Raw genomic sequence first — 22,431 nt, forward strand, 5'->3', positions numbered from 1 at the left:
GCAGCCTCCTGCCTTGGCCGGAGTCTGTCCACAATAACACTGCTGAGCAGGCTTGCTGGCTCTTGGCCTGCTGGGGCACAAGCTGAGCATGGGTACTTTTCCCAAGTAGTGCTGTGTTGCCTGTGTGAAACAAGAGGGAGCTGAGAGACACATTCCATGTCTCTCTCTAGTCACTGCTCTGCAAGGGGAGGAGGGTCTGCCCTCCCAGAAACTTGCAGTTCCAGGTTCCCATCACTTGAGAACAGCCTGGGGCCCACCCTGGAGGGCACAGTTAAAGACTGCACATAGCCTGGCTGTGGGACAAGGCTGGGATAGGAGGTGGGAGTACCGGGCCCTTTTCTTTCTCTTGCTGGTTGCCTCTGCTTGTTTCATTTACCTTTCTGCATGAGCCTCTCCTGCTCTGATGGCAAAATGTCCCCATTTCCCAAAGAGTGGCATGTAGAGAGAAACATCAGGCGAGGCCAGGCAACTCAGGTGTGAAATACATTTTAATTGAGTTTTAGGATCTGTGGTTTGTCTGTTGCTCAGCTGAGCATGGGCCGTTCAGAAGGTGAAGCAGACATTATGGGCAGAGGAGAGGGTGAAGGACTGCAAGAGGGGAGGGAATAGAGAGAAAAAGGTCACGAGAAGCAAACGAGAGCGTGGATTTGTTTACGGATGTGTTTTAATATATCATCCCACAGTGCTGACCCGGAGACTGACAGCACACACACACACACACACACACACACAGACCCAGTGAGGGACAGTAGTGCACTTCAACGCTAAGCTGCTGGCAAGCACATCCCAACACAGCACAGCACTTGGGGTGGAGGGAAGGGACACTGGGATCCCACCAGAGCTCAATGCAGACACAACCTGGGGCACAAGGATGCCGTAGGCCAGCACACATGCACCTACACATGTGCACAACGAGAGCAAGCCACTGGTGACAGTCGTCCATACACAGCCATGGGTGCAACACTTGTCCAAACACAGCAGCCAACACACTGTGTTCACCACCCGTGCTCCAGCGAGCAGGGGAAACACACCAGGCAGCTGGTGTGCTCACAGTCTAACACATGAACAGAGCGGCTCAGATGCAGCCCTGCACACAGAACCCCAACAGACACGCAATGCCTACATCCAGAAATGCTTATGACCCCAAAGCAAGGGACACAGGTATAGGCTTCCCTCTCATCCTTCACCTGGTACATCTAGCTGGGGACACCTGAACTCAAGGGAGTTTGAAATGAGAGGGGACCAGGTGGCAGAGTGGGGGAGAAAGAGTGAAAAAGGGAGCAGTGGAGCAAAGGGAGGTTCAGAGTCTGTGAGGTGGGAAAGAGCAGCAGGGTGGCTGTGCCCTGGGGACAGTGTTCAAAGAACACTTGGGTTGCGAAAGTTGTGTCCGGCAAAGCGTGCTTCATCGCCAAGCTCTTCCTCAATCCTGCAGGAGAAGGAGAGAGCACACGTCAGGCCCTTGCTGTGAGAGAGCATTGGAAGCACCAGGGTACCAGAGAGAGAGGCAGTGCATCAGCAGGAAGCTGACATGGGCTGGAGGAGCCAAGGAGGAGGGAAGGAGTCTGCTCCAGAGATCTCCTTGGGATCCTACTGTCATCTCTGTGCCTTGTCTTCATAACATTTCCCCCACAAGCCTCATCTGCCCTAGGGCTTTCAGCTTCTCCCACCCCAGTTACTCACTCCTCCATTCTTTCTTTTGCATTCCCACCCCCAGAGCCTCTTACCTCATGAGCTGGTTGTATTTAGCCAGACGTTCAGACCTGCAGGGAGCACCCGTCTTTATCTGCAAAGCATTCCCCAAAACAAATAGTGTTAAGACACTGTCATAACTTGCACCAATTTCCCAAAGGGAAGCAAGGGATTCTGTCCTCACACCCCTTTGCTCTCCTCCAGACTTGTGCATGGCCTGGGTCTCACCTACCTGCCCAGTGCACAGTCCTACAACCAGATCGGCAATGAACGTGTCTTCAGTCTCCCCAGATCGGTGGCTCACCATCACCCCCCAGCCGTTCTCCTGGGCCAGCTTGCAGCTACAAGGAATGAGGGATGCAGTCAGCAGCTCCCACTCCTCTAACCGCTGCCTGCATAAGGTGAGGTCCAGGCAGCCTCTCCTCCCACCCTCAGCACCCTACACTCTGGTAGAGACAAAAGTCTATTCATCCAATGGATAGATGATACCCTGCTGTGATTCATCATCAACCCTTTCACAGGACAACAAGGGCAGTGGGCTGGACTTACGCTTGGATGGCCTCCGTGACAGATCCAATCTGGTTGACTTTCAGTAGGAGGCAGTTGCAGGCCTTCTCTTCAACAGCTCGCTCAATGCGCTTGGGGTTTGTCACTGTCAAATCATCTCCCACTATCTGAATCCCCACATTGGCCGTGAACTTGGACCAGGCTTCCCAATCATCTTGGTCAAAGGGATCCTCAATGGAGACCACTGAAGGGACAACAGAAGAGACATGAGTCAAAGCGGCCTCCTTTCCCACCCCAAAACCAGAGGGCATGTACCTGTTAAGCATGCCACGGCGGTGCTGATTCCCTGCAACCAACACAGCAGCTCACCTGGATAATCACGTACAAAGCTTTGGTAGAGGTCACCCAGCTCATCTGCAGAGATGTAGCGGCTTGGGTCATCTGGTGACTTGAAGTCCAGGTCGTACTTGCCGTCACGGTAGAACTCGGAGGCTGCCACGTCCATACCAATGACAATCTTGTCCGTGTAGCCTGCCTTGTCAATAGCTTCCTTGAGGAGCTCCAGAGCTGGGAGGAGGAGAGTTGCAGTCAGCCCATACAGAAAGCTCTGCCTTTCAGTGAGAACCTCCCTTGGAAGGGTTCTGGGAGCCACTGAAGGGTCTGACAGTGAGATGGGAGAAGTAAAGGGAGCTCAGAACACGACAGAAACGTGCCACAGAGCTGTGGAGGCCATGTACAAAGGGAGGAGGAGGGATTTAATACAATCCCACAGCTCAGAGACAGGTTGGGGAAGACCTTGCAGAAGTGTTAACACACATAAAAAGTATTTATGAAGAGGCCACGATGGATCAAGGCCACCAAAACTCAAAGTGGATTAGGAAACATTCCCTAACACAGGAGGTCAATGACACTGAGGCATCATATTTTGAACCGATCTTTGGGAAACGCTGTGAGCTGGGTATAGGAAGCCCCAGCATTGCAGACAGAGGTACCACATCTCTGCAGGGCTCTCACCTTCACTGTTTTCCAGGATGTTGGGGGCAAAGCCTCCCTCATCACCCACATTGGTAGCATCCTTGCCATACTTCTCCTTGATGACACTCTTGAGGTTGTGATAGACTTCAGCCCCGATGCGCATGGCATCGCGGAAGCTTTCGGCTCCTACAGGCAGGATCATGAACTCCTGCATGGCCAGTTTGTTGCCTGCGTGGGAACCTCCGTTGATCACGTTAAAAGCCTGGAAGAGTCCATAAGAGAATCAGAGCTGAAGGTGCCTGTCCTGGCACCACCTGGAGGAGGCTCTCACCATGCTCATTCGTGACATCCCACAGGGTAACATGTCAGCTACAGCTCATCAGACCAAAGGCACGTAGGCCTGGGGTCTTCTTTCCAACAGTGGCTCATGGCAAATGGTTGGAGAGGACTTTCCCTCCTAATTCATAGATTCTTATCATAGAATCATAGAATGGTTTTCGTTGGAAGGGACCTTGAAAGAACCAAGCCCCTGCCACGGGCAGGGACACCTTCCACTAGAGCAGGATGCTCCAAGCCCCGTCCAACCTGGCCTTGAACACTGCCAGGGATGGGGCAGCCACAGCTTCTCTGGGCACCCTGTGCCAGCGCCTCAGCACCCTCACAGGGAAGAGCTTCTGCCTAAGAGCTCATCTCAAGCTGCCCTCTGTCAGTTTAAAGCCATTCCCCCTTGTCCTGTCCCTACAGGCCCTTGTCCAAAGCCCCTCTCCAGGTTTCTTGTACAGATCTCTTTATGCACTGGAGCTGCTCTAAAGTCTCCCCTTAAGGAGCCTTCTCTTCTCCAGGCTGAACCATCCCAGCTCTCAGCATTTCTCCAGAGCAGAGGTGCTCCAGCCCTTGCAGCATCACCGTGGCCTCCCCTGGACTCACTTGAGCAAGTCCACATCCCTCTTGTGTTGGAGCCTCCAGGAGGATTCCCTGTAAGAGATCTCCTGAGCTATATGTGTTCATCTGTGCTATGTTTATCTGTATTTATCAGCCATGCAACATCAGCCCCTCCTCCAGGACCTGAGAAAATGTTAGCACTCACAACACCCTTTATGCCAGAACTTCACAGAGCAGCTACCCCTGCTGTGAAGACCCATATGCCTTGTTTTTAACCATGCCCCAGAGGGTTCACATGATGCCCTCTGGGTCTTGTGCTGAGTGAGATCCTCGGTCAGCTCTCACCACAACCTCTGTCTTATCCTCCTCAGGCCCCTCTTTTCCATGTTGAAACCTGTCAAATCCCAGGCCTTGGTTTGCTTCTTTACAGTGCACTCATCTGATGTTTCAGTCCTATATTCCTTCCTTCTCCACCTCCCAACACACTCCTTGAAGTTTCTTTTGGAGTTTCTGCAGGTGGATGTCAAGGACAGAGGGCTCTTACTGGCACAGGAAGGATGAGATCAGAGTTGCCAGCCAGGTCAGCAATGTGCCGGTACAGGGGGACATCCTTCTCTGCAGCTCCTGCCTTGCACACAGCCAGCGACACTCCCAGGATAGCATTGGCACCGAACTTGGCTGTGGGGGAAACCAAGGAGGAGTTAGGCTTCTCACCAGCAACCTCCTGCCCAGCAGTGCCCTTGCCAGCCTTGGGCTCACCACAGCTCTGACAGTGCCCCCCACTCCAGCCCCTTGCAGCCTCCCCTGCTCTTTACTTCCCAGGCCAAAAAAAGAGGGGTGGATTACATTTGTTCTCTGTGCCATCCATCTCAAGCATCAGATTGTCTATCTTCTCTTGATCCACAACAGAGAGGCCCTGCAAGAAAGAAAGCGGCTTCTGAGAAGGGGAGGCTGAGGAGAGCTGTTAGCTCCGGTGTGCAAAACAGGAGACGTTGATGGTTAAAGCTGTGGGGTACAGGGACCTTTATAGCTTGTGGGGGAACATATACACACAAAGCTAGTGCCTTGGTATGTAGTCAAGTTAGGTAACCACGATGATGTTGCTGCAGTGCAGTGTAGATGTGCCCACACTGGAGGAGGGATCAGGCAAGACCACATGTTGCTGGGGACACAGGACTGCCTTGGGGATTTACCCAGCCTTTTGGAAGCTTCCACAGAGCTTTGTGGTGCTATGACCACATAGAAGCTAGGCAGAACGACAGTACATGCTCAACCCCAAGCAAGCAATGTAGACTGGATGGAGCTGTCCCTGGGAGCGAGCATGGCCTCATCCGTGCCCTCTACCAGGCTGGGTGTTTTCTGGGCTCTCAGCCAGACCTGGTGTAACGTGTGGCTTTAGCTCAGCTCTCCTCAGAGCAGGCTTCAGGTCTTCAGGTGTGAAGAGGCTGCAGATGTGACACCACTGCTGTGCCAGACCTGGCACGCTATGGTCATTGCTCATCGCACCATGAGTGCTGGGTGGGACAAACAGGGTGTGAGGCCACAGACACATGGGTGAGATTCGGTGCTGGAGGAGGAGCACATCTGAAAGAGGGAGGGAGCTCTACAGGGAGCATTGAGGGGACTAGTTAGGCGGTAGAGATGCCGCAGTGGGTCATGTAGCGTTAAATCCTTTCCACCCAGAGGGAAGCTTGCTGTGGACACGTACAGGCATGGAGGACAGGAGGGGTGCGCCCCAAGTTCCCAGAGAGCATCGCTATGTCTGTTAACCCAGTGAAATGAAGAGAGGCAGAAACAGAGATCAGGGGACAGAGTAAGCGATGGACAAGGGAGAACAAAGAGAAATCCTTACAGAGCCCACGAGAGCTGGGGCAACAGTGCTGTTGATATGATCCACGGCCTGCAGGACCCCTAAAGAAGGGAAGAGACAGAGAAAAACAGAGAGAGAGAGAGAGTGAAAAGAGGGAGGGAGAGGACCAATAGAGAGACAGAGAGGGACAGCGAGGGAAGGTTGAGGCCTGATCTTTCACTTTAGCTCTGTGCCTCTGTGGTCCCCATGAGGGTCACATCCACCCCAACGCAGCAGCAGAGCGGAACCCAGGCAGAGCCCAGTGCACAGGCACCTCCCCACCTTTCCCGAGGAAACGTGACTTGTCGTTGTCCCGCAGCTCCAGCGCTTCATAGATGCCGGTGGACGCGCCGCTGGGGACCGCTGCTCGGAACATGCCTGGGGACACAGCAGAACGCACATGTGAGGTGAGCAGAGGGAAGAACCCTCACGGACCTGCTGGTGTCCTGCTGCCCTGGGAAAGGATGGCAAAAGGATGGCCCCTCAGGGCTGGTTGTCTCTGAGGTGGAGCACCAGGCAGCAGAAATAAAAGCACCCAGGGATTCCAGGCTGAGAAACCTGGATCTGAGGCGCCTCGAGGTCCACACTAAACCCAGCACTATGGGTGACAAAGGGGGGAGGTCTGGCTTCTCAGCCCTCCTCCTGGTTCCAGGGGCAGCCTGACCCATGGCCAGGGGCTTCCTCCCCCTCAGACTAAGGCTGGGTTTCTGTAAAGAAGGGATGCCTGCTCTGGCCCCCCACTGCTCCTCACCCCTCAGCCCATCCAGCTCTGGGCCCAGCACGGCTCTTCCAGTTGAAACACATGTGCATGCCCGTGCCTGCACAGGGGACAAACCTTCCCCTGCCTCATGAGCACGGCCATGGGTGCGTTTCCAAACTCGCACTGTGTCCCAGAACTGCAGCTGGACATCACAGGGATTTGACAAGGGAAATACATCTGTGTTAATGACACTCCCCATCCCTGATGTTAGCAGGCACATGGGTCGGTCACACAAGCTCCACTGGGTGGGCAGCACATCCCCTGTTGTCCTCACCACGTACCTTTGTGTGTGTACAGGTCCACCTCAACAGTGGGGTTCCCACGGGAGTCCAGGATCTCCCGTGCGTGGATCCTCTCGACTGCCATGGCGAGCCTGTGGAGAGGACAGGACATCCCCAGCTCGGAGAGGCTCCCAGTATCTGATGCTTCTAATACCTAAACAGGGCACTGCCAGGGAGAAGGGAGCTCAAGGAAAACAGACCTGAGGAGCTGGAGCTAAAAGCTCAAGAAAACGGAGCAATTGGTACTAAACCGCAATGGGTTTAGTGTGGAAATCTGCCCATGATGTGCCCAGGACATGGTTATCTGTTCATTCTGCCCCTTGGCTGCCCGTGGCACACTCGGGGCTCCCACTCCCCCTCTCCCTGCACCGCTGAACTCTGCCCATCCATCAGAGCTCCCGACAGAGCAGAGATGGGCAGCAGGGACCGGGAGGGACACAGAGGCAGCAGCGCTGAGGGCAGCAGAGGGGGGGATCAGCCTGTCCCGCTTCGCCTTGCCGGGAGGTGAGGATGGGCCCTGGCAGGGCCAGAGCACCGTAGCTGGGCAGCGGGTGGCTGGGCCATGGGGACCCTCACCCCGCTCCGTGCAGCGTGTCCGTGTCCCTGCCGCCGCCGGGTCAGGCAGAGCTGAGGTGGAGCTGGCCGGCAGCCCCAGGAGCCATCTTGTTGAAGGTCCTCACACGGCAGAGGGCTCTGAAGGGAAGGGGGTGACCTGGCCCTTAGCTCTGCTCCGGAGATGGGGAAATGCGTGACACTGGGAGGCACCTCTGTAGGATGGGAAGGGTGAGGAAACCTGGCGGTTTGGGGCACTGGGTTAAACCTGAGGTGCAAAACAGGCTGGTGGGGGAGTATGGCTGTTTGGAAAAGCCTCGCTCGCTGAAGTTTCATCCTGAGGCGGTCCAAACCCACTCATTTTCCTCCCCGCTAGCACTGCCTTATTCCCCTGCCATGGGGCCATGCGATGCTGGGGAGCGCCCCCCACACACACACAGGAGAAGGAGCAGCAGGTGGGTGTGCATCACCCCATGTCCCCAGCCCTGGCAGGCTTTCCTCCTCCAGCCCGCAGCCATGATTCACCTCAGTGGGGCCAGCCCCACGCACAACCCAATGCAGAGGCTGTGGTGCGTGTGAGATGGTGCTGGGCTGAGGTTTCGGCTTCCCACAGAGTGACACCAGGGCTCTCAGAAGCCCACACAGGGCTCTCCACCATGTCCATCTGGGCTGGAATCCCCCATCAGCTGCTTTGGCAGCGTTCCTCGGTGCCATCTGGCACATGCTGCAGGAACTTCCTCCAGAGCCGTGCCCGTGCAGCTGCGAGCTTCCTTTGCAGCAGTGCCCTGGCCATGCCCCAACAGCCTCCACAGGAGACAGAGGAACAGGACTGCATTAATAGCAAGACCTGTGCCAGATGTGGTGCCTCTCTGCTTCTGTGGTCAAGTTGCCCATGTCACATTCCTCTGCCCACATCCATCGGCCCCTGTTGAGGCCAGCTCAGGGGAAACCATCTAACAAGCCCAGATCCAGCCTTGCACGCCCCACCCCATCACTCACTTGATCTCTTCTCCCCTCTAGTCCTTTAAATCCTTTTCTCCACTTGTGCTGCTGCCCTGCGTCCCTGCGTTTGCTCTCCTTTGAACAGTGCAAAGAATCACCCTGAAATCCCTGGCATCCGCTGCATTGTCCTAAAAGGAGGTCAGAGGGGGATAAGCTGGGATAAGGGATTGGGACAGAGCCATGGCCGGGAGCCCGCAGAGCACAGTGAGGAGCAGAGAAGAGCCAGGCTGAGGCTGGGGCTGGGCAGGGCATCCCAGGAGACAGGCGCTGCTGCGGTTCCATCCCGAGGGCACTGCCTGTGGCCAGGGCACCGCAGTCCCCCCTCCCCGCCAGGCAGACAAGCGTGCTGAGACCTTTCCCCCAAGCTCCCGGTGCTGCTGCGATCCCCCCCGGGCCGGGCACTGCTCCCAGGAAGCGCGCACTGCTGCAGTGTCGTGGCTGATGCAGCTATTGCTTGCTTGACTGTCACCTCCTCTCCCTGCTGCCCCCCTCCTCTGTGTGCTGTGGGTCTGTGCAGATGAGAAAACATCCCTTCTCCGCCCTCCCTTTCTGCCTTCTTCCCTCTCCGTGAGACCCGTGTTTGTGTCAACACCTCGGGAGGATGCGTCCATCCCCTGAGCTTTGCCTGCTCCCCACCCGTATCTCCCGGTAAAGCTCCATCCCGCAGAGCCTGTCGGCAATGCCCTTGGGAGCAGCTGACCTTGTTGACTGCCCCCCCTCCTGCAATCCCCTGGGTTCACATCTGAAATGATGCTTTCCCGGGGGGGGGAAGGAGGGAGCACCTGAAATTAAAATACGAAAGAAAAGTGAGCAGAGTGGGGGTGAGGAGGAAGAGGTGGGAGGAGCAGGGGAGGAAGCGAGGGGAGTTCGGTTGTTAATGCCGCTCAGCGTGGACCTTCTCCGCAGGGACCCCATAGTGCGTGTGGGGTTTGGAGGACAGCGGGTGGGGGGCAGAAACGTGCATGCAGTGAGGAGGACGCTGGCCGTGGAGAGACACTTACCTTCCTAGGGCAGGGGTGAACGAGAGACACTGAGAAAGTACTGGTGGAAAGGAGCGAGGACGGAGCTGAGAAGGGATGCAGGACCTCAAGGGGAGATGATGTGTCCTCTAAGCCAACGGCGGCGGCAGCAGCAGGATGGAGACGCCCCTGATAGGGCCGGGAGAGCAGCATGTGACCCAGAGCTGCGATGAGTCAGGATTTAGCAAAGCTTTGCAAACAGCACGTAGAGGATGGAGAGAAAAAGAGGGAGAGACAGACAGGGGATAGACGTAGACAGACGAGGGTGAGGAAGCTGGGAATGGGAGTGGGTGTGCAGGATAAACAACTCCAGGCACTCCAGGCTCATTAATTATTTTTATTCAAATTAGAAAATGTAAGATTTTGGGGAGGCATAAGTTGAACCACAGAACCTGTAACTTTTCCCTTTTCCCTCTCAGGCCTACTGAGGAAAAGGCACATGAATGCAGTGACCGCAAAAGCCCACTGCAGTACCTCAGAGCAGCTTCCAGGACCAGGGTGAGCAGCCCTCCTGTTTTCTTCTCCGGAGGCAAGCCGAGGTGAGGGTGGGTCTGGTACCTACAACTGCACATGTGGGGGAAGGCATCTCCAAACTTAGACTGGCTCTGGGTACAGGTGTTAAAACCAGGGTCACTCAGTCGCATCACCCTGCCCTGATCTCTCCATTTCCTGAAGAAGAAAAGAGGGACGAGTTAAATGACTCCATGCCAGAATTCCTTTCACCACTCCTGCTAGTGGGGATGGGGGTGGCCAGAGGGTTGTGATGCTGGCCATCACAATCAGGTTGTGAAGCCTGGTCTCTGTTTCCGACTGTCTTTGCCCTTGGGACTGACCTCCCTCAGCCTTCTCCTCATGTAATCTAGAGAAGGAGTCTTCATCAGCATGTCTGATCCTCTCTCTTTCCCTTCACCTCCTTCCTCTGGCTATGCTGGTCTCACCTTTTCTTCTTTCTGCCTTCTGTGACAGATTTCTTTTGCCTCTGCTCTCTCCTCGTGCTCAACTACGTCCTTGTCCAGGCGCTGCAGGTGTGGCAGCAGGGCCAGGACCTCCAGCCGGTAATCAGTCTCCTCACAGCATGGATTGTCCAACAGCACCAGTGCCTGCAGCATGGGCAGGACCTGCAGTTTTGCCACCTCCTGAAGGCTACTAATCCCGTTGTTCCTGGAGAAGAGGAAGCACAGAGAGCAGGGCAAAGAGACGTGCAAGTAGTGAGATCCCTTTGGAACAGTAGGGTGACAAGACAGACAAAGTAAGACTTGTCAACGTGATAGACTGTAGACTTTAGATCACAGACCTGTAACCTACAATACAGATCTGCCTGCAGCTCCTCAGACCGAGGGACAAAAAGCACACCTCTGGATGTCTCTGTGCTCTGACAGTCCACTGAGTTGTGTGGTATCACCATCACCCCGTATGGCAAATACCAAGAAGTAAATGGCACTTCACTCATGTCCAGGACACAGAGAACATGCTGAGAGGGATACAGGGGAGCTATGGCAAGGAATAGGAAGCATGAGGTGGGGTGTGAGAGTGACTGAGAGGCAGATCCTTTCTGAGAAGCCCAGGAAAGGCCCTGGCTGTTATAAACCTCAACAGCCAAATGCTGAACACCAGTAGGACAGTAAAGGTCAATCTATCCCCATCAGCTCTTCAACTTCCAAAGAAACCAGAAAATCCTAAAGACCTAAATAGGAATACAGCCTGATGAAGGGGTCTCTGGTCCCCATCAGATCAGGGAGGACTCACCGTAGGTTGAGGTACTGCAGACACTTCATACTACTAGAGAATCCATCCAGGGTCTCGAGCTGGTTGTCACGCAGGTGCAGAGTTGCCAGCTGCTCCAGCCCCTCAAGGCCTTCAAGGCTTGAAATGGTGTTCTGGGCCTGAGCACCGGGGAGGCAGGAAGAGGGAAGGAAAAAGGGGACACACGAGAGGGAACAGCAGTTATTTCTGGCCTTTAAAGCTCTTTCTACTGTTCAGAATCCCTGCCACTCATAACACAGCCTTTTCTGAAGCCAGATTGGGTTGCTCGGGGTCTTGGCCAAATGGTTTCTAAGTATTCAAATCGAAGGACCAAAAGTTTACTGGAAAAGTGTTTCCTATAGCAGCACTTGGGGACAGAGACAAAGCCATGCCAGGTGAACATGCTGCTGCCAGCACAGCACCCCCTTCCACGGCAGTGCCAAATCTGAGTCCCTAAGGCCACAGAGAAACAGTGTGGAGGGGAAAGGATGGACCTAAGCCTAAAACAAGTGTATTTAAAGGATGAATAACCAGCCTCTCTCAGTTACTTAGTTACTCCATGTAGTCCAGGGACCTACTACAAAGAAGTCTCCTCCTCTCCTCTAGGAGCAGAAACAGAAGCAGGCTGCGTGTTCCTGAGAGAGGTTGCAGGCATGGTGGTTGGTTTAAACTTTTCCAGGTATAATTGTTGTTCTCAACCCATAGGCGCACCTTCTTGCAACAAATCTGACAATCTTATGGCAGGAAGTCCAACATTCCCATCACTGAATTTCATTCACTTCATTGTGATGCGAGTTATGAGACAGGGACGTACAAAGTGCTGGGCTGATGGCTGAGCTCAGTGATATTAAAAGTGTTTTCTAACCGAGAGGGTTCTAGGAAGCTCTGAATTTCAGCCAGTTTCACAGCAGGGTTTCGGCTGGAAAAGGCCACTAGAGGTCTCCTGGCCTAGCTCAGCGCAGTGCCAGCACCCAGCTAGCTCAGGCAGTTCAACCCCTTGTGCAGCCCCGTTTGGAACACCCTTGGTAAGTGCAACCACCCCTCTGCATTCTTCAGCCTGAGCAGGGGGGATTCGCTTGCGGTTGAGGCTGCAGTCTCTAAGCACACGGATACCTGGGCAGGAAGCAGGGAGAGAGGTCCTGATGTGCTCCCTGAGCTTTGTTGGTACCCAGGCAGTGACGTGGCCAGGGGCCAAGACTAGTGAAAGGGGCACATGCTGAACTGGTGGGGTAGGAGAACAGTTTAGGGCTGGGTCACTCAGGAAAAGAGCACTTTGTAGAAAAGGAGGATTTTGATGGAAACTGGACAAAGGAGAGTCTGGACCAGCTGGGCCAAATAAAGAGAGTAACACAGGGACAAAAAGAAGAAGGTTGGAGATACAAGTGAAGGTTGTGTGAACAGATCTAACAACAGGAAGTATTAATACACTCAACCTCAGAGCATGTCAGGAGCCAGTGTGGGAAACAGGAAAGGGAGCTCACAGACCCCTGCTCTGTAAGATGACTAATAACCTCCTGACACTCTCATTTTCTTCATAACTTCAGTGTGGATAGTTTTAACAGCTCTGGCCCTATAAGCACTAACAGGGCAATGCAGAAAAGGCTTTTTTCAGGGTTAGGTTGTTGGGGTTTTTTCCCTACATCAACTAACATTCCTTATGACACCTTTGAGTGATCACATCACCATAGCTTAGATACCAGTTCTTCACGTAGATGTGATACCACCATTTCTCATGGAAAGCTACTAGAATGTGTTGCCCGTGGTTGCCTCCCCACTTCCTGCATCCCTGGCCTTACTCTATCTGATTGTTGTCACCACTGCTGCAGTGGCTGGGAGCTAACAGCCCTGCTGACAGGGCTCTGACAGGGAGCAGTGATCCTCAAACTGTCCCAATGGAACACAGCCAGCTCATAGTCTTCCTGCTAGTAGGTATAACTTTATTAGTGCTCCCTTTCATCTGCAACTATGTCATACATTAACCACATTTGGTTCCATTCCTTTAAGCTGAACCCTTTGTCTTGAACCCTGCCCTTGAGGCATCACCTACATCTACCCATGGCTCAGGTAATACTGAAATCTTTATACAGAAAGCAAAGTATCTCCTGGAGAGAAAGCTCCCTCCAGAATGATATAATGAGCACGTGGACATGGGAGGCAAATTCAAGCCCCAAAGATTCCTGAGAAATTAGTCATTCTTGTTTTAATAATCACATCTTGCAATTTGGCTGCTTCACATATGCAGCTCAGAAATCCCTCAGTCATGCCATAACCTTTAAATCATGGCATCATAGACTCATAGAATCATGGAATGATTTGGATTGGAAGGAACCTTAAAGCTCATCCAGTTCCAACCCCCTGCCACGGGCAGGAACACCTTCCACTAGACCAGGTTGCTCTAAAGCCCCATCCAGCCTGGCCTTAACACTGCCAGGGATGGGGCAGCCACAGCTTCTCTGGGCACCCTGTGCCAGTGCCTCAGCACCCTCACAGGGGAGAACTTCTGCCTAAGAGCTCATTCATTTCAACCTCCCCTCTGTCAGTTTAAAGCCATTCCCCCTTGTCCTGTCTCGTCAGGCGCTTGGCAAAAGTCCCTCACCAGATTTCTTGTAGGCCCTGTGCTGTGTTTGCTTCCCTTCAATCATTCACTAAAGTCACTGTTTTCACGTTGAAATGCTGCCCTGTATCTAGTGACTTACCCAATTCATCCCTCCTTTGAGCACCTCTAGTCCTAAAATCTCAGCTTTCCACCAGAAAATTGGAGGCAATCTTAGCAAGCCACCTCCTCAGTGTTTTCTGACAGGGAGTCTTGATTCTAAAAGCCTTTAGAATCTGTAATTGCTTTTTAAGCGGTAGTGACTCAGGACACTCTATCTAGCCTTTGCAAGCTGTAACACTGTATGATGCATGGAACTAAGCTATGCCTACTTTCTTCACTCGCGTCTCTAGGAGTAAGTGTTCTCTGAAGCAATAGTTTATGATGTTAGGAAATTGCTCTTCCTGTCTTAGTTTCACTGCAATGTTTAACCAGTTTCCTTTTGGCAGCTGAAGGTGTGAATCATATAACCGTACTGGTTTTAAACTAGTATTTGATTAGGCCCATCAGAGAGGAGAAAGAGGCATCACCTCCCCCTGTCACCCAGAGCAAACCTGTTGCTTTCCCCACGGGCCTCTGGGGGTCTCAGGGCACAAGGAATACAGGCTTGCCTAACACTGCCAGAAGAGAATACCCACCGGAGTGGAGAACCTGACACACTGAACTCTCCTCTGCTGTTTGCAGAGCTAGTACTGGTCAGTGGCTACTCCTTCCATGCTGTCTGGGCAGACAGTGAGGAGCTACCCCAAAATAAGCGGTTTTGTCTCTTTAGCAATCTGAAATCTGTTCCTTGCTCGGGCTGAGAAGATTGAAATGATTGCACTAGCACACAATTTGTGCTGCTTTGAAGGGCATCCCTTCCTCACATGGTCTGGAGGTTCCAGGCTCCGAAGCAGCTCTGTCCCACTCCCCAGGGTGGCTGATCCCTTACCAGGTAGAGGGTCTTGAGCTTGGGAAGACTGAGCCCTGCTGTGCTCTTTAGCTTGTTTCCTCGCAGCTCCAGGATTTGTAGGCTGAACAATTGGTCATGGCTCAGGCCCAGCGCTGTCTGGATTTTATTTTCTGAGCGTCAGAGGAAAAAGGAAACAATGAGAGAATTAATCCCACCTGAAGAGAGTGTCCTGTGGGCACAAGAAGGAGGAGAGGGGTCTTTATCACCTTTTATGCTGAGGTTGGCTAAGCGGGGGTGAGTAATGCCCTCCATGCCCTCGATGCGGTTGCGAGCAAAGCTGATGACCTGAAGGTAAGGCAGCTCCTGCATGCAGGCACTGCTCAGCAGGTTCCCATCCACCTTCAGCCAGAGCAGGTGCGTTAGGCTGCTCAGGGGAGCCAAATCCTGCAGCTTGTTCTCCGACAAATCCACGTACCGCAGGTGAACGAAGCTTTCGAGGAGGCTGATGTCTGTCAAGTTCCTGTGGGAGGAAGTATCCCTCATAGTTCCCCCTGCCACTAGTTTACAGCTGGTGGAGGGAGGGCATCCTCCTCTCCCCCTTCCCTGCTGTCCTGGGAAGGCTTGATGGAGAGAAGGAAGAAACAGGCAGGTGATAGGGACAGGCTAAAATAGTCTGTAAAGGCTGAATGGTTAAGATCAGACCCACTTTCCCAGCACATGGAGTACTTGCTGCCATTGAATTGTAGCTGTTAGGAGGGGGCAGAACCAGAGCAGAGAAGTTAAGTTGGGGGAGAAGGGTGTCTGTTAGGCAGCAGTGGCAACACCAAGGAACTTGTGGAAGGACTTTCCAAGTGGGAAAAAGCTGATTGAGATACCTATGAGGGTGCTGAAAGACACACTGTGACTGAGGCCTGTTAGTTAAATCTAGGGTATACTGATAGGGCTGAGGCTCCAAATTGTCCCAAGGCCATTGTGACACTGTATTTAAGTGCACACCTTAAGGTTAGCAGTTAACAGCAGAGATACTTCATGGCTATTTCTCAAAGTGACTGTGGGGACGTCACCATCTTTGGGTCCCCTTAGGAGACCACACTGAGGGCAGGCTCCCCTCAGTGAAGGGGGACGTGGATGTTCCCACCAATGCACCTGGCCATGGTGGAGGCAGCCCCCAGCTCAGGGTGGAGGAGGTACAAGCTATGCTGAAGTGCAGACTGGAAGCCAGATGGCTGGAAAACATGGCCTGGAAACAATCCTGCCCCACACAGCCCATCACCAGTGACCTCCCAGCACAACTGCTCTGTGGCTACAGAGATGACTGGCAAGGAGGCTTTCTCTCCTATGAACACAGGCTGAGGAGAGAGGCCTGGAGAAGAGAAGGGAGACCTTAGAGCAGCTTCCAGTGCCTAAAGGTGCTACAAGGAACCTGGAAAGGGGCTTTGGACAAGGGCCTATAGGGACAGGACAAGGGGGAATGGCTTTAACCTGACAGAGGGGAGACTGAGATGAGACATCATAAAGCTCTTCCCTGTGAGGGTGCCGAGGCGCTGGCACAGGGTGCCCAGAGAAGCTGTGGCTGCCCCATCCCTGGCAGTGTTCAAGGCCAGGTTGGACACAGGGGCTTAGAGCAACCTGCTGTAGTGGAAGGTGTCCCTGTCCGTGGCAGGGGGTTGGAACTGGATGAGCTTTAAGGTCCTTTCCAACGCAAACCATCCCACGCCTCTCCCGGGGCAGATGTTGCACACTCACTTGGATTTGGCTTCAAATTTGACATAGGCGTGGGCCAGGCCGTTGCTGGTCTTACAGAGGAGAGAGAGACCCTCCTTCAGAACCTCCTCCGTCAGGGGACACGGAGCCGGCGCCTGGGAGAGAAGGAGAGAGCTCACCACCAGCGCCGGCCTAGCCGGGGCCAGGGGTTGCTGAAGCCCCCTCCCTCACCTGCTCCTGTTCCTCCTCCTCTGCTGCTTCTTCCTCCTCCTCCTTCTCCTCTTCCTCTTCTTCCTCCCCCCCCTCCTTCTCCTCCTCCTCCTCCAGCTCCTCGTCCTCCATCCTCACCGGCCCCGCTCCCTGCCGCGCTGAGGCAGCTCCCTCAGGCTGCGCGGGCCGCGGCGTGCCGTTGCCATGGAAACCGGGCAGGCGGGACCCGCATTCGCTGCCATAGCAACCGCGCTGAGCGACAGCCCCAGGGCAGGGCCTGCTGCTCCCAGCCGGGGCCTCCGGGCAGGGCGCCCCTTATCCCTCAGCGTTACCCTGCGCCCTTAGCCCGGCCCTTGCTGCCGCTGCGGGCAGCGCATGTAGGAACGGAGCCTCGTCAGCTCTGAGTAACACCCCAAAAAGAGGCTTCTCGAGCCGCACGGGCAGCGTTCCGGTTAGCGCATCCCGCAGCTAACGCTCGGCGTCCTGCAGCAAGGCGGGTGCTGCTGGTTTGCCCTGCGCCTGCCATCTATGCTTCAAGTGGCGTCTTTATTCACTACCCTGCTGGTAATGCTCCGCCCAGCTGACTGCTTGTGTTAGCTGGCTGCTCTGCCTGCAAGAGCTGGTCATTTTGGTATTGTATTCCACGTGGAAAGCTCAGAGTATGGCTCACCTTCATTAGAAGCACTTTCACAGAATATAGAATCATGGAATGGTTTGGGTTGGGAGGGACCTTAAAGCTCATCCAGTTCCAGCCCCCTGCCACCTTCCACTAGAGCAGGCTGCTCCAAGCCCCTGTGTCCAGCCTGGCCTTGAACACTGCCAGGGATGGGGCAGCCACAGCTTCTCTGGGCACCCTGTGCCAGCGCCTCAGCACCCTCACAGGGAAGAGCTTCTGCCTAAGAGCTGATCTCAGTCTCCCCTCTGGCCGGTTAAAGCCATTCCCCTTGTCATTTTATGCCCTTGTAAAAAGCTGCTTTCCAGGATCTTTCGTGATCCTGCTCTACTCTCCCAAGTGCCCTTGGCCCTTCCTTGCTGGGTGATGTCCGCAATTATCAGAAGAATATCCAGAGAACTGAAGGATCCTTTCAGTGGGAAGAGACTGCTGGAGGTTGTCCTGCCCACCTCAGACTGGGACTGGCTTCAAAACTAGGCTGGGCTGCACATGTTTGTGGTCACTCATACAGCAAATAATCTGTGTGGAAAGACATTCATTCCCCCTGGTAAATGCTTAATTAACATGTGGAGCACAATGAGGCTCTGCATGGAACCTCCCATGACGTGTCTGCTCAGATGCCTGGAAGTGCCTTTTGGGGCACAGTGTCCTGACCCGCTGTGGTGAGGCTGCTTCAGGCCTCTTCTCCAGGCTGGGGAGGACTGAGGCTGCAGTGCCCGTGGGTGCCATCAGTGCCTGCGGATGCCATCAGTGCCTGCGGGGCTGTGCCCCCTGTGTCTGAACAAGCAGAGCCGGGTGTTTTGTGGTTAGTACCAAAGTCCAAGGCCCTGCTCCCTTTCCCTCCAGTGCACTTTGCCTCTCTGCAGCCCCTGGGTAATGTCCGTGTTAGATAAGCTGGTCCAAGCTCAGCTGGACACAACCATCAGACATGAGCCTCAGGCTCTTCCAGTGTCACCGCTCAGTGTTCCCCAGCGCTGGCCTCTTCTATGCTGTGTGCTGTGTTTGTGTGAGGGAGCTCTGTGTGTCCATCCATGTACAGATGTTGAAGTGGTGTATATGTGTGCTTCTGTGTGTGTGACTACTGGGAATACAACTGCAGCCTGGCTACTGTTTGGGGCTGATGACATGGAGCTACAGCAGCCTCCCTCAGGCTGTGTCACATCAGGCATAATGCATTTTTCCCAACAGAAACCCCGTTCAGGATCCAACCACCTCTGCAGTGAGGATCTGGCAGTATTCCCACTCCACAGAGCCGTGGCCTTGCCAGAAAGCAGACAAAACCGAAACAAACCAAAATCTTTCATTCCTGCTAATGCATAAATTACTGTCCATGAGTTTACTCCTCATTAAAGGAACGCTTTTACGCCTCTGTGTTCTCGGCACACCATCAAGATCGATGCGCGGCTCCCATCCTGTTTTCCCTATGTAGGTCCCGCCCTGGGCTCCGTGGCGCGGCGGGCACAGAGCGCGGAGCTGCAGCCGGTCCCGGTGCTCCATCCTCCCTCCATCGCGCAGCCGGCGCAGGGCCCCGCGGCCGCCTGAGGGCGCCCCAGCACCGGCCACCGCCCGCGCCGGCCCCTGCTCCTCCCCTGTGCGCTGCCAGCCCTTCCACACGTCTGCTTCCGACCAGGGGCACTGCCCCTCAGCGCCCAAGGGTGCACCATCCCACTGCGAAGCTCCTCCTTGTGAGACACTTCCTTTCTCGTTACCTTTAGCTAAAGGCCGCCTAGCTGGTGCAGCAGCTGGGGAGAAACAGCTAGCCCTGCTTTCTGATACAGCAAGCACAGCCTCATCCCATGGCCTGAAAATCTTTCCCTGCACGGAGAGGGCGCTGCACTGCTCTGCATTTAATGAGCAGCAATGTCAATCATCGGTTGTCACAGGCAAAGAGCAGGCATGAGAGTGACAGGCAAGTGCTGGAATAAAGAGATGTAGGAAAGATGCACACAAATGACTACAGGCTCAAAGAGGTGCTGTAACATGGCAGAAGATACTCAGGGCATGCTGCAGGTGAAGCCTATAGTAACAGATCAAGCCTATAATAGCAGGTTGAACCTGTGCGATGCCCACTGCAGCAATGGTGGGCCCTCAAAGAAAAGGCCACCAAACCCCCACTACCTGGCCTGGAAGCAGGTACCTTCACAAGTAGCAAGTTCTATAAAGTTCTGCACGCTCCTTGTCCCCATGTGCTTCCAAGCAAGAGCCAGGACACACCTTTGCTTTTTCTTTTCTCATTTATTGTTCAGTAGGGGACATGGGTGAGTTAAGACATCTCACAAGGGACTAAGCTGACAGGCTCCTTGCTGATGGAGCTGAAGGATGCAAGAGACTGTAGAGTTCTTTCTTCCTTCCTTCCCCCAGCACCAGTGGCCCACTCTCCCTGCAGCACAGCAGAGAAAGGGGGAGGTACTGGCCAGGTTGACTGTGGGTCAACAGGCAACCAAGGGTTTTGCCAACACAGAGAGGAGGCTGTCAAGACTCTGCTGAGACAGGCCCCCACTAACAAGACTCCAACATGGTGTGTGGGGGGTTAGCAGCACAGCTACAACAATGACCGTGGGTGGGGGGAAGCCTCACAACAGAGACGTGTGCAATGAAGGGTCCCTTTTTGCTTCCGTATCTTGCTCTTAATCACAAGGGACTGTTCCTCACCGGCTGCTTTAGTGCCTGGCATTGATAATATCCACAAACTCGGGCTTGAGAGATGCTCCACCAACGAGGAAGCCATCCACATCATGCTGAGAGGCCAGCTCTTTACAGTTGCTGCCAGTGACCGAACCTGAGGAGGGAACAGTATTTTAAGGTCAGATGTGGCCAGCTCCAAAAAACAGGGGCAGGGTAAGATCTGCAAGGTACCAGCCACCTCTCGCTATGCATACAGCAAGACTGTCTCCCATTTACCCAAACAAACTGGTAAGTGGTTCTCCATGCTCTGACAGGCTCGTTTCCTCACTACCAGAGCATACTGTACAACTGCAGCAATAAGCAGAGAAACAAAGTGCTTCTTGCACTGGAAAGAGGCTTCAGAGTCATTTACCTCCATAGATGATCCTAGTTGACTGAGCAACAGCATCAGACACGTGGCTTTTCAGCCATCCCCTCAGCTTCTCATGAACTTCCTGAGCCTGCAATGGAACAGAAAGGGTTGCACTGAGGGCTGGCCATTGTACACACCATTCCTTTCCAAAGAGAATGGAGAAACTCTTGGAGACAATCTTAAGAGATCCTCTAAATCTTTATTCTTTAGAGAGAACCTTCAAGAAGCTCTCTTGAATGGGAAGGGTCAGTGGGCCATTTATTGCCAGTCATTCCCCTTCATACCTGTTGTGGAGTTGCAGTTTTACCAGTTCCGATAGCCCAGACTGGTTCATAGGCAAGAACCACTTTACCCCAGTCCTTCACGTTATCTGGAGAGGAGGGAGAAGGCATAGGTGAGCACAGTACATGCTGGAAAAGGTAAAACTTCCTGCAACATACAGGCCTTTCATTAACATGATCACATTAATGTTGTGTGTGAACAGACAGCAATGTATCTGCAAGCCTTACAAGGAAGGCTAGGATGGCCATTTCCCAAGAGTCCAAAGCAGTAAAAAGTAGCTATTTTCTTCCCTTACCAGCAATGGCCTTGGTCTGTTCAAAAACCACCTTCTCCGTTATGCCAGCTTCTCTCTCATCCAGCTTCTCTCCAATGCAGGCAATGACTCCAAGGCCTTCAGCTAATGCATGAGCCACCTTCTGCCCAATCAACTGGGCATGGAAAAGAAGCAAGGCAGCTAAGTCAGACCTATTCCTGTAGCCTTATTGTAACTGCTCATCCCTCCAGCTTTCACAGGCACCTCCAATCTGAACCATTTCTCCATTCCAGGGTCACTCACCTCATCAGACTCCCCAAAAACATGCCTTCGCTCCGAGTGGCCCAGGATCACCCATGCGGCTCCAATATCTTTAATCATTGCTGGGCTGGGGAGAAAGGAGACTGCTTACACCTCTGGAGGAAACCCATGGCCCAGAGGCACCCTGGCTTCACCCTCCTGTGGGGGCTCACCTGATCTCTCCTGTGAAAGCACCCTTTGGTACCTTGTAACAGTTCTGTGCTGCGACTCCAATCTTCGCATCGAGCTTCTGACGGGCGAAGTCAAGGTAGATGGAGGGGGCTCCGCAAACCACCTCTGGAAGGCAAAGCCGGTGCTTACCCTTGACATGGGCGAAGGGCAGGCACCCGGATCCCAGCCCCAAAAGCTCATCCCTCCCTGCCCTGCTCTTGGGAAGGCTCATCCCGCCCTCGCTGACACGTGGGGACGTCATGCAGCAGGAGCAGCCCCGCTAGGTGAGGACTCAACAGCAGGAAGGGAGCAGAGAAACGGTACCAGGCCCATGGCCGTACCCTGCTGCCGGTTCACACCGGTCCCTTGGGAAGGGCCTAGCTAAGACATCGAGCCGTAATCACGCCCCGCTGCTCAGACCCGGCAGAACTGGGGAGGGCAGCGCCGCGCTTTGTAACCGGGTGCGGCGGTGAGGCCGGGGCAAGGTCCCGCAGCCTGCCCCAGCTCGGCTGAAACAAGGAGCTCCTTGGCTCCGGCTGGGAGAGGGGACCGGCAGCACCGGGGCTGGGCAAGGCCGAGGCGGGAGGCCCATAAGGACGGCAGAGGCGGCACCAGGCCCCCCGCTCCCGGAGCCCGGGATTGCAGCCAGAGGCGACCCGCACAGTGCCCGCCGGGCCGCGGTCCCGGATCCGGTTTCTCGGGTATATTTAGCCCCACTACCGGTTATATTTAGGCCCCCGCCACCCTCTGACATTTGCCGGGCCCTGCCGGGCCGTGAGGCGCCGCGCGGGACGTGCGCTACGTGCGGCCGCGCCCTCACCGGTGTCGGCGGAGAGCTTGGCGCCGTTCAGCGTGTGGATGAGCTCGCCCAGGCTCTTCTTGTCGCCGTTCATCTTCCAGTTGCCCCCCACGAAGAACTTCCTGGGCGCCATGGCGGGAGCGGGCAGCAGCCGGGACCGGACCGAACGTGAAGGTCAGCGGCGGCAGCGGCACACCGCGAACCCGACTCGCTGTTATAGCCCGGCAGCGATTGAAGCCCCGCCCCCTTCCGTAAACC

At 54.4% G+C, this 22,431-nt stretch overlaps 3 protein-coding genes across 3 annotated transcripts; all 3 read right to left on the reverse strand.

Annotated features, from left to right (window-relative positions):
- Positions 1-470: 470 nt before the first annotated feature.
- On the reverse strand, positions 471-9,664 carry ENO2 (enolase 2). Its single transcript, XM_061365509.1, has 12 exons — positions 9,499-9,664; positions 6,944-7,035; positions 6,185-6,280; positions 5,906-5,964; positions 4,900-4,969; positions 4,598-4,731; positions 3,211-3,433; positions 2,566-2,763; positions 2,239-2,440; positions 1,922-2,030; positions 1,725-1,783; positions 471-1,426 (listed from the first exon to the last, which is right to left on the reverse strand). The coding sequence occupies exons 2-12, from the start codon at positions 7,026-7,028 to the stop codon at positions 1,357-1,359; spliced, it is 1,305 nt and encodes a 434-aa protein (XP_061221493.1). The 5' UTR covers positions 7,029-7,035; positions 9,499-9,664; the 3' UTR covers positions 471-1,356.
- A 169-nt stretch (positions 9,665-9,833) lies between these two features.
- On the reverse strand, positions 9,834-16,919 carry LRRC23 (leucine rich repeat containing 23). Its single transcript, XM_061365510.1, has 7 exons — positions 16,680-16,919; positions 16,491-16,603; positions 15,011-15,264; positions 14,784-14,914; positions 11,263-11,399; positions 10,455-10,677; positions 9,834-10,185 (listed from the first exon to the last, which is right to left on the reverse strand). The coding sequence occupies exons 1-7, from the start codon at positions 16,788-16,790 to the stop codon at positions 10,147-10,149; spliced, it is 1,008 nt and encodes a 335-aa protein (XP_061221494.1). The 5' UTR covers positions 16,791-16,919; the 3' UTR covers positions 9,834-10,146.
- Positions 16,920-19,546: 2,627 nt separating this feature from the next.
- Positions 19,547-22,415, reverse strand: TPI1 (triosephosphate isomerase 1). Its single transcript, XM_061365506.1, has 7 exons — positions 22,195-22,415; positions 21,377-21,500; positions 21,207-21,291; positions 20,946-21,078; positions 20,653-20,738; positions 20,369-20,456; positions 19,547-20,110 (listed from the first exon to the last, which is right to left on the reverse strand). Exons 1-7 carry the CDS (start codon positions 22,304-22,306, stop codon positions 19,992-19,994), a joined length of 747 nt encoding a protein of 248 aa, XP_061221490.1. The 5' UTR covers positions 22,307-22,415; the 3' UTR covers positions 19,547-19,991.
- Between the last annotated feature and the right edge of the window lie 16 nt (positions 22,416-22,431).

Source organism: Neopsephotus bourkii, unplaced genomic scaffold (assembly GCF_033783945.1).
Source record: "Neopsephotus bourkii isolate Nb327-2 ecotype Australia unplaced genomic scaffold, CSIRO-AGI_Nbou_v1 NB_1287, whole genome shotgun sequence".
NCBI classification, from domain to species: Eukaryota; Metazoa; Chordata; class Aves; order Psittaciformes; family Psittacidae; genus Neopsephotus; species Neopsephotus bourkii.

Excerpts from the sequence above, each read along its gene's own strand:
- ENO2 (XM_061365509.1), bottom strand. The coding sequence starts at position 7,028 with ATGGCAGTCGAGAGGATCCACGCACGGGAGATCCTGGACTCCCGTGGG. Across the intron at positions 4,732-4,899 it reads GGATGGCACAGAGAACAAAT|CCAAGTTCGGTGCCAATGCT; the intron begins GTAATCCACCCC and ends TTTCCCCCACAG. Across the intron at positions 1,784-1,921 it reads TAGGACTGTGCACTGGGCAG|ATAAAGACGGGTGCTCCCTG; the intron begins GTAGGTGAGACC and ends AATGCTTTGCAG.
- LRRC23 (XM_061365510.1), bottom strand. The coding sequence starts at position 16,790 with ATGGAGGACGAGGAGCTGGAGGAGGAGGAGGAGAAGGAGGGGGGGGAG. Across the intron at positions 14,915-15,010 it reads AGCCAACCTCAGCATAAAAG|AAAATAAAATCCAGACAGCG; the intron begins GTGATAAAGACC and ends TCTGACGCTCAG. Across the intron at positions 10,678-11,262 it reads CTGCAGTACCTCAACCTACG|GAACAACGGGATTAGTAGCC; the intron begins GTGAGTCCTCCC and ends CCTCTTCTCCAG.
- TPI1 (XM_061365506.1), bottom strand. The coding sequence starts at position 22,306 with ATGGCGCCCAGGAAGTTCTTCGTGGGGGGCAACTGGAAGATGAACGGC. Across the intron at positions 20,739-20,945 it reads ACAGACCAAGGCCATTGCTG|ATAACGTGAAGGACTGGGGT; the intron begins GTAAGGGAAGAA and ends CCTCCTCTCCAG. Across the intron at positions 20,111-20,368 it reads AACTAGGATCATCTATGGAG|GTTCGGTCACTGGCAGCAAC; the intron begins GTAAATGACTCT and ends TTCCCTCCTCAG.